General features: G+C 37.1%; 1 protein-coding gene across 1 annotated transcript; it reads left to right on the plus strand.

Moving 5' to 3' along the window:
* The first annotated feature begins 53 nt into the window (after nucleotides 1-53).
* Nucleotides 54-6101, plus strand: ANKRD49 (ankyrin repeat domain 49). The gene is made up of 3 exons (XM_030883751.2): nucleotides 54-117; nucleotides 2596-2950; nucleotides 4329-6101. The coding sequence occupies exons 2-3, from the start codon at nucleotides 2693-2695 to the stop codon at nucleotides 4788-4790; spliced, it is 720 nt and encodes a 239-aa protein (XP_030739611.1). The 5' UTR covers nucleotides 54-117; nucleotides 2596-2692; the 3' UTR covers nucleotides 4791-6101.
* The last annotated feature ends 4393 nt before the right edge of the window (nucleotides 6102-10494 follow it).

Here is a 10494-nt window from a genome sequence, read left to right on the forward strand (position 1 = left end):
TAAGGTAGCAGGAAAAGTTGCAGCGAGGACCCGCCCTCATACAGGAGCCAATCCTGAGTAGCCCGGGGGACGAACCCCGGAAGCGAGCTTTCCGGCGGCGATTTTCCCCTCTCTAAGGTGGGTAGGTCTTTCTCGTCCGGGGCCACACTTCCTGGTCGCCTGGCGCCACCTAAGAACTCCTGGGCCCAAAGGGGCGGGTCCCCTGTCGACCCCTGACGAGCCCTGCAAATCGGGCCGTGTCGTGGGTCCTAAGTAGGGCTGGAGCGGCTTCTTCGCTCGTAGAAGTTCGGAAGGCCGCAGACGCGACTCCTGGGCCTGTGAAGTGACCAGCCTGTGCTGGAGGGCCGGGACTGGTGGTCTTCTCCCTCACCTCCACTCCCCAGATATTGAGCATTCGGACTCCAGTTTACAAGACTTTCCCTGCGTCCCCTTATTGTCTGCCTGGATCTCGGGTTCAGCACATCTGCATTGCTTTGTGCTGACAGCAGTAAAATAGAGTACATTAAAAAACAATGTGAAACTTTTGAATTAGAAAATTTGGGCTTTTAGTTCTATTGAAAGTTGTATTAATCTATCAGAACCTCAGCGCCTTCACTTGTAAAATGGGGTTTACGGCCCCACCTGTCACTGAATTGTTAAGAGTTAACATAGTTTAGATCTCTTATGGAATGTGATCTTTAAAAAACATACCCTAGTTCTTCTTGGTGGAGTATCATCAAGTAGGTATCTTGATCGGCTTTTTAAGCCCTGAATCAGGGAGATGCACCTGGGGTTGACTTTTTAAATTAAATCCATTAAGAAATTTTTATATGTAATTTATTGTACCTGGAACAGTAAATTTAAATTATAAAAAGTTTTTATGAAAAGGAAAGGGGGGTATAAGATCTGTGCTATAATGTTACTGTGGTTGATACAAATGACAAGTGAACTATACAGTAAGGTATTTAATAAAGTGTTTAATGAGTAGATTTGTGATCACTTTTGTATTGCAAGGTTCAGAGAATAGTTTGAGGAAAGTAAAATATTAGAACATACAGCCTTTCTGATAGGGTCTCTCGATTGACTCTGTAAAGTTGGACAGTCTTTGGAAATCCTTTAGTACAGTCCTTTCATTGTGCAACAAAGTAACAGGTCCAGAGAAGGTACTGGTCATGCGTGATAAATTTAAACTTGACTTTAATGCACTTGGCAGTAGTAATAAAATCTACTGATGCATTAGGATTGTATCAATTAAAGCTCGTGAAAATTAGGTAGAAAGAAATCAGTATCTTAGGGGTACACGACTAACTCTCAAATTTCTCGGAATCCATTCCAAGCAAAATCAAGTGATAGGGCTTTAATTCTGTTTAATTCTACAAATATTTCTTAATGTTTGCTTTATATAAGTGGGACATAAATGTAAGTTAAATATAGTCCCTATCCTTAAGCTTACAGTCTTTTAAGAGACTAAAACAAGAACAAAATTAGTGGTGAAATAAAACAGTATGTAGCACAAAAAAAAAGTAGAAACTAGAGAGAGATGTAATTTGGAGGCTCAAGAAAGACTTAATGAAGGAGGCAACATCTGAGAAGAGTCATGAAAGACTGATAAGATTTCGACAAATATAGTTGGGAAGCTGAGAAATATTTTTTAAATATCTATTATTCTCATTTTGTTTAATTGGTTAAAGTTTAATCTGCTGCATAACTCTTTAAGCTGATATTGGTTTATAAATTGTTATGGCAGCCTAGCAGAATAAATATCATTTCCTTCAGGAAGCCTTCTCTACTCCCTGAGGACTGGGTTAATTATGACCTTCCTGTATATTCATCATATCTAGATATGGTCTTATTATAGCACTTAAACACTGTCTTTGCCAATCTCCCTGACGAGACAGGAAGCTTCTTGAGGTTAAGACGTGGATCTTGTTCATTATTGAATCCCAGTACCCAGAGACTGGCACATACCAGGCATTCTATTCATCTTTGTTGAATGAAGGAGTAAATGACAGCCAAAGTTCGGTTTCAAAACAAGAACCCAACTAAGAACTATAGTTATCTGTCAATGAATAGGACTACTTTTTAAAGCAGTGAATTTTCCTAAGCCTGAAATTATTAAAGTAGAAGTAGGTTGATTATTACAGATGTCATGATAAAGATATCTGCATTGATGAGAGATTGGGACACATGTCCTTTGGGGGCTATTCCATCTCTAAGAATCTCTGATTCTTGGAAGTAGATTTTTTAGGAACTAAAAATTTTTGCTCCTGCTTTATAACTTCTGTGTGTCTAGTCTATAAAAATCATGACTGTGGTTATCTTTATTAGTTATAATTTAAAAGCTTCAAGCATTAATCACTGTTAGCATAATACAATGTAGTATGTGAACCAATAGATTCAAAATAGTGTTATAACCACTGACTTAGTAGAAAAACAATATTAAAAATAAAGATAACTGAAATCTATCAGTTCCAATATTTAATGAATGTGAAGGGTATTAATAAACACCAAAAAAGTTTAGACAGGGTTTATTTGTGTATATTTGCAAGACTTATCTATGCTATTGATAAAGCCTCAATAACCATTTTGCTCCTAATTTTTGTGTTTGTGTTTCAGATCTTGATGAATAAAATAAAGCAGACATAATTCATCTCTGGAAAGATTATTTATACTCTGGCATTTGAAATGCTTTGTATTTAGAATAGTAGTAAAAATGGAAAAAGAGAAAGTAAATGATGATGGAAAACCAGACCCAGAGAACTCCTTGGACTTTTCTGAACACTTTAACCAACTTGAATTATTAGAAACACATGGACACCTTATTCCCACTGGCACCCAAAGTCTCTGGGTAGGGAATTCTGATGAAGATGAAGAGCAAGATGAAAAAACTGAAGAGTGGTATCAATTGCAAGAAAAAAAAATGGAAAAAGATCCAAGCAAATTGCTTCTTTGGGCTGCTGAAAAAAATCGGGTAAAAATAAAAAGAACAGTTAAAGAGGAAACCTTAATTTAGTAGGAAACGTATTAGATTGGAAGCCAGAAGACCTGTACTGAATCTTGCTTTAGTCTGTAACTTTGGGCAAAGCCTACTGTTTCTGAACCTCTATTTTCTTATCTGTAAAAATGGCCACCATAATACCTGCCTCTTTCATACGGGGTTTTATACAGAGGCAATGTATGTGAAAACACATAGTAAGCTACAAAGTGTCACATGGGTATTTTGGGGAGCTTTAAGAATAATTATAAAGAGAGCAAGCAATCATCTGTATCTTTAAATCATTTATATTAAGTCATTAGGGTCATCCTAAAGACAAGTATTTAGTAAAGAGAGGATGGGAATTAACATTAAATACCAACTATACCATGTGCCTTACTACATTATTGATTTAATCCTCATATATCCCTATAAGATACATCATATTCTTCCCTTTTACAGATTAAGAAGTTGAGATTCAGGAACATTAATTTGCCCAGAATCGTCCAAGTAGGATGACCCTGCTTAACAGCCAAAGTCTGTTCTTCCCACTTAGCCGTTTGTATCTTGTTTTACTAAGTTCCCCCATGTCTGTGTTAATAAACTAATAAATGGTCTTATATTTTTGGATAACTTTTTAAGCCAAGAGCAGACTGCATCCCACCAGAGGTCCTCAGACCAAACTGAAAATCACTTCCTGAAAACACGTATCTGAGGTTGTTTTAGTTAGAAGGAATTGCGCTCCTTAATCTCGACTTCCTTGTTACCATTGTATTCTACTGTTAAAAGAAGTTTTTTTTTTAATTGGAGTGTAGTTGATTTACAACGTTGTGTTGGTTTCAGATGTACAGCAGAGTGATTCAGTTACACATATATTCTTTTTTAGATTCTTTTCTCATTTAGGTTATCACAGAATATTGAGTAGAGTTCCCTGTGCTATACAGTAGGTATTTTTTAAAGTTTTATACAGTATGTATATTGGTGTGGTAATCCTACTACAGAAAGATCAGTCTGTTCCATTACTATGTTTTCTTCGCAGATGAAATATAAAATATTAATACAATTCTAGCCTGTATTATTCATCTAGGACTATAGCTTTTATACAATAAGCCTTCATTGGACCAGGAATAAATGTATGGTTTGGTATTCAGAGAATCATGCTCTTAGAATCAACAGTTTATAGTTAACACTGACTTGTTCATTGTTAAATCAGTTCCCCACCCCCCCCAAAAAAATCGTATTTTTTATTTTACAGTCATCTGCTAACAAAGAAGTTTTTATTTAACTTAATTAAATCGAACACTAGATGGTTTAATTTTCTTTGCTTATTGTTTCATTTCGAGTTGGGATTGTAAAAGATCTATTTTCTTCTCAGCTGACCACAGTGCGAAGACTGCTTTCAGAAAAGGCCACCCACGTGAACACTCGAGATGAAGATGGGTACACCCCGCTCCATCGAGCAGCCTACAGCGGACACTTAGACGTGGTCCGGGAGTTGATTGCACACAGGGCAGATGTTCACGCGGTGACTGTGGATGGCTGGACACCCCTGCACAGTGCCTGTAAGTGGAATAACACCAGAGTGGCTTCTTTCTTACTGCAGCATGATGCAGATATCAACGCCCAGACAAAAGGCCTCTTGACCCCCTTACATCTAGCTGCTGGGAACAGAGACAGCAAAGATACCCTTGAACTCCTCCTGATGAACCGCTACATCAAAGCAGGTCTGAAGAACAACCTGGAGGAAACTGCATTTGACATCGCCAGGAGGACAAGCATGTATCACTACCTCTTTGAAATTGTGGAAGGCTGCACAAATTCTTCACCTCAGTCTTAATGGTTCTAATAATTTTCTTAAGTTTCTAAGTCCCAGTGCCTCCTTTGTGTGAGATGTGAAATGTCCCCATCATACAAAGTTGACATCAAAAGTCTTAGGACAGTAATTCAGTGGTAATATCACGATAATATCCTTCCAAGTGAATTGCCTGACCTTGATGTCAAAATGTATTTGGAAGTTGATTGGATATATCTTTAATGATTTCCGTGGTGTTTGTGATTTTTATCAAATCATTTTAACTTACCTATACTGAAAAACTTGTCACAAGCTGTACAGAAAACTAATGATATTTTTGGTGCTGATCCAAGAGAAATGTATTTTTAAATATTCCCCCATCCTAGATCTTTGTGCAGTATTTAGTATATTAATGTGTATTTTTATAAGGTCAGGTAACTCAGAATTTCATTTAAAACTCTTAATATACTGGTGCAGTTCAGCTGTCTTCTCTGCATCACCATAGCCATTTGCTTTCATTGTAAACCGTAAGAATGAACATATTAGTGTCTTGAATCTCCGTAAATTAAAAAAAAATCAAGACACCTAGATCTTTGTTTTCTAGAACCTAGGCCATTTTCAGGAAGTAGCTAGGTGTTTAATCCACGAATTTTATATACTGCCCCCTCCCACAATCCACACAATCCTGTGGACCATCCTACCTCACCCTGGTCAACCTGCATATTCCTTATGCTGCTGGTGAGTCAGCACGACCCTTCAGACATGCGCACAACTATACCTTGGTTCAAATCATAACGTATCTATCTGCTCTCCAGCTAGTTTTACCTCCCTGGTCCTACTGAGCTGGGCACTGCTCATCTAGACTCTCAAGTTCACAGGAGGTGTTCTTTTCCAGGGTCCTCATTTTATACAAGCCACACAAAGACAAAGTGACAGGGAAAAGGAATTCTAAGAATGAGGGGATGATGATTATATTGGGGTGAGAACCGCAAAGTGGCTCAGGCCTTTTTTAAAAGCCACATTGTGGATAGTGACAAAAGCATAAATATAAATATTCCAAAAAAAAATAAAAGTTTTGAACAACCAAAAAAAAAGCATGAATTCTTTTTTTACCTGTGTATCTTCCTTGGATCCATAACATGTTTATTCATTCCAGCTAAGAGATGGAAGCAACCCAAAAGCCCACTGACAGATGAATGAATAGAGAAAATGTAGTATATACAGAAAATTGAATATTATTAAGCCTCAAAAAAGGAAATCCTACCACATGCTACAACAGGAATTAACCTTGAGAACATTATGCTAAATAAAATAAGCCAATCACAAAAAGACAAATTATGTATGAGTCCACTCATATGAGACATCTAAAATATTTAAATTCATAGGGACTTCCCTGGTGGCGCAGTGGTTTAAGAATCCGCCTGCCAATGCAGGGGACACGGGTTCAAGCCCTGGTCCGGGGAAGATCCCACATACCACGGAGCAACTAAGCCCGTGCACCACAACTACTGAGCCTGCACTCTAGAGCCTGTGAGCCACAACTACTGAGCCCGTGTGCCACAACTACTGAAGCCCACGCGCCTAGAGCCCATGCTCCACAACAAGAGAAGCCACTGCAACGGGAAGCCCGTGCACTGCAACGAAGAGTAGCCCCCGCTCGCCACAACTACAGAAAGCTCGTGTGCAGCAGTGAAGACCCAACACAGCCAAAAATAAATAAATTTATTAAAAAATAATAATAAAAATAAATAAATATTCAAATTCATAGAAACAGAAAGTAGAATGGTTGTTGCCAGGGTCTGGGGGAAGGGAGAAATAGGGAGCTGGTGTTCCATGGGTATAGAGTTTCTGTTTTGCAAGATGAAAAGTTCTAGAGATCCATTACACAGCAATGTAAATATACTCAACACTTTAAAATGGTTAAGATGGTTTAAAAAAACTATTAGTCATATAGAAAAGATAATTGCAAATGTTTGTGATTGTCAAAGTACGTTAAATGGTCTCATTAATTTTACAAGTAAATATTATGATACAGATTTGGAAAATTATCTTTAAAAGATAATTGACTGTTTAAAGAAAAATATTAACAATTTTTACAGAGTTTATAACATATCTAAAAGTAAAATATATGTCAACAGTTATATAATGGCTGGAAGGAGAGAAATGGAATTTCTTTTTTTGGCTGCATTGAGTCTTTGTTGCTGCGTGAGGGCTTTCTCTAGTTGCGGTGAGCGGGGACTGCTCTTCATTGCAGTGCATAGGCTTCTCACTGCAGTGGCTTCTCTTGTTGCGGAGCACGGGCTCTAGGCATGCAGGCTTCAGTAGTTGTGGTGTGCAGGCTCAGTAGTTGCGGCACATGGGCTTAGTTGCTCCACGGCACATGGGATCTTCTGGGACCAGGGATCGTACCCGTGTCCCCTGCATTGGCAGGCAGATTCTTAACCACTGTGCCACCAGGGAAGTCCTTGGAATGCTCTTAAAATATGCCTAAAGCGGTATAATATCTCTTGAAGGTAGCCCATGAAAAGTTAAAGTTGTATACCATAAACACTAATGCAACCACTAAAATAACAAAGCAAAGAGTTACAGCTAAACTTCATGATAAAAACTCTCAACAGACTAGGAATAGAAAGGAATTCCTCAGCCTGATAAAGGACATCTAAAAAAACCCCAAAACTTAACATCATACTTAGTGGTGAAAGACTGAGTGCTTTCACTCTAAGGTTAAGAATAAGACAAGGATCCATCAACAGAGGAATGGATAAAGGAGCTGTGGTACATATATACAATGGGATATTACTCAGCCATGAAAAGGAATGAAATTGGGTCATTTGTAGAGAGGTGGATGGACCTAGAGAGTGTCATACAGAGTGAAGTAAGTCAGAAAGAGAAAAGCAAATATTGTATAATAACACATATACGTGGAATCTAGAAAAATGGTGTAGATGATCTTATTTGCGAAGCAGAAATAGAGATACAGACATAGAGGACAAATGTATGGATACCAAGGGGGAAAGCGGTGGAGTGGGAGGAATTGGGAGACTGGGATTGACACATATACTGTGTATTGATACTATGTACAAAATAGACAACTGATGGGAACGTACTGTATAGCACAGGGGACTCTACCTAATTCTCTGTGGTAACCTAAATGGGAGGGAAGTCCAAAAGGGAGGGGATATCTCTATGTGTATGGCTGATTTATTTTGTTGTGCAGTGGAGGCTAACACAACATTGTAAAGCAACAATACTCCAATAAAAATTAATTTTAAAAAAATGGATGTTCTCTTTCAAAGTTTCAAATGCTCCCCTAGTAAATAAAACAGGTCACATTTTCAAAAAAAAATAATAAGAAGACAAGGATGTCTGCTCTCACCACTTCTATTAAACATTTTACTGCAGATTCTAGTCAGGGCAATTAGGCAAGAAAAGAAAAGAAAAGACATCCAGATTGGAAAAGAACTAAAAGTATCTCTATATGCAGGTGATATGATCTTGTATATGAGAAATCATAAGGAATCCACTGGGAAAAAACTATAAGAACTAATAAATGAGTTCAGCAATGCTCCAGGATACCAGATCAATATACAAAAATCAACTTTAGTTTTATATAGTATCAATGAGCAAACTGAAAATTAAATTAAGAAAACAATTTCATTTATAATAGCATTGACAAGAAAAAACGTACTTTGGAATAAACTTAACAAAAGAAGTACAAAACTTTTGCTCTGCGAACTATAAAAGATTGTTGAAAGAAACTAAAGAAGCACAAAATAAACAGAATGACATCCCATTTTCATGGATCAAAACACTTATTATTGTTAAGATGGCACTACCCCCCACATTGATCTATAGATTCAATGCAATTCTATCAAAATTCCAGCTAGCTTCTTCACAAAAATTGACAAGCTGATCCTAAAATTCATATGGAAATGCAAAGAAGCCAGAAGCGCCAAACAATCTCGAAAAAAAAAAAAACAAAGTTGGAGAACTCACACTTTTTTATTTCAAAACTTACTAGAAAGCTTGTGGTACTGGCATAAGGATAAACATATATATCAATGGAACAGAATTTTGAATCCAGAAATAAACCCTCACATTTATGGAGCACTGAATACTTTTGACAATAGTGTCAAGAAAATTCAATGGAGGAAAAAATAGCCTTTTTCAATAAATGGTTCTGGGAAAACTGGGTATCCACGTGCAAAAGAATGAAGTTGGACTCCTACATCACACTATAATGTTAATACAAAAATTAAAATGATCAAATACTTAAATGTAAGAGTTAAAACTATAAAACTTTTAGAAGAAAACAAATGGAAAAAATCTTCATGATATTAGATTTGGCAATGATTTCTTGGATATGTCACAAAAAACACCTCATTAAAGGAAAAATATAGATAAATGGGACTACATCAAAATTAAAACTTTTTTAAAATCAAAGGACACTATCAACAAAGTGAAAAGGCAACTCATTAAATGGGAGCAAATATTTATAAATCATATATCTGATAAGGGATTAATATCCAGAATATACAAAGAACTCTTAAAACTCAACAAAAAACCCAATTCAAAAATGGATAAAATACTTGAATAAACATTTCTCCAAAGAAGATATACAAACAACCCGTAAACACATGAAAAGATACTCAAATCACTAGTCAGTAGGAAAATGCAAAGCAAAATCACGAAGAGATACCACTTCACATTCATTAGGATAGCTAGCTGTTATATTTTTAAAAAGAAAAGTAACAAGTGTTGACAAGGATATAGAGAAATTGGAACCTTTGTGCATTGCTGGTGGGAATGTAAAGTGGTGCAGCCACTTGAAAAAGTTTAATGGTTCCCCACAAAATTAAACACAGAACTACCATATGATCCAGTAATTCCATTTCTAGGTATATACTCAAAAGAACTGAAAGCAGGAACTCAAGACTGATACTTGTACACCAGTGTTCATTGCAGCATTACTTGCAACTGCCTAAAGGTGGAAACAACCCAAACGTCCATCAACAGATGAACAGATATACACAATGCTGTATGTACATACAATGGAATATTATTCAATCTTAAAAAAGGAATGCAATTCTGATTCATGCTACAACATGGATGAACTTTAAAAACATTATGCTAAATGAAATAACCCAGACACAAAAGGAAAAGATTGTATGATTCCACTTATATGAAGTACCTAAAGTAGTCAAATTCACAGAGACAGAAGATAGAACAGAGGTTACCAGAGGGCAGAGAGAGGGGGAAATTGAGAATTATTGTTTAATGGGTACAATTTCTGTTTGGAATAATGAAAAAATTCTGGAAATGGATAGTGGTGATGGCTGTACAACACTATGAATGTACTTAATGTCACTGAATTGTATACTTAAAAATGGTTAAAAGAGTAAATTTTATGTACATTTTATCACAATAAAAATAAAGCAGTTATACCTCCAGATCCCCCATTCTTAGCAGCTAGATGGATGACCCCCCCCCCTCCACTCCAGCAGAAGATTGGAGGTAATTCACTGAAGGAAGTCAAACAGGCTCTCTGGATGGAAGGTACAAAGCACAGTTGAAGGCAGAACCACCATACTGAAACAGGAATTTCATGAATACTTACATTCTACATATTAAGCCTTCAGTTCTCCTCTCCCCCTCACTTCCCAGGGTGCTGGTACCAGACTGATTCCCTCCAGCAGGGAGACCGGAGGAGTCACTCCATGGAGAATCAGAGCAGTTCACGAGATAAGAC

This window comes from Globicephala melas, chromosome 8 (genome assembly GCF_963455315.2).
Source record: "Globicephala melas chromosome 8, mGloMel1.2, whole genome shotgun sequence".
NCBI classification, from domain to species: Eukaryota; Metazoa; Chordata; class Mammalia; order Artiodactyla; family Delphinidae; genus Globicephala; species Globicephala melas.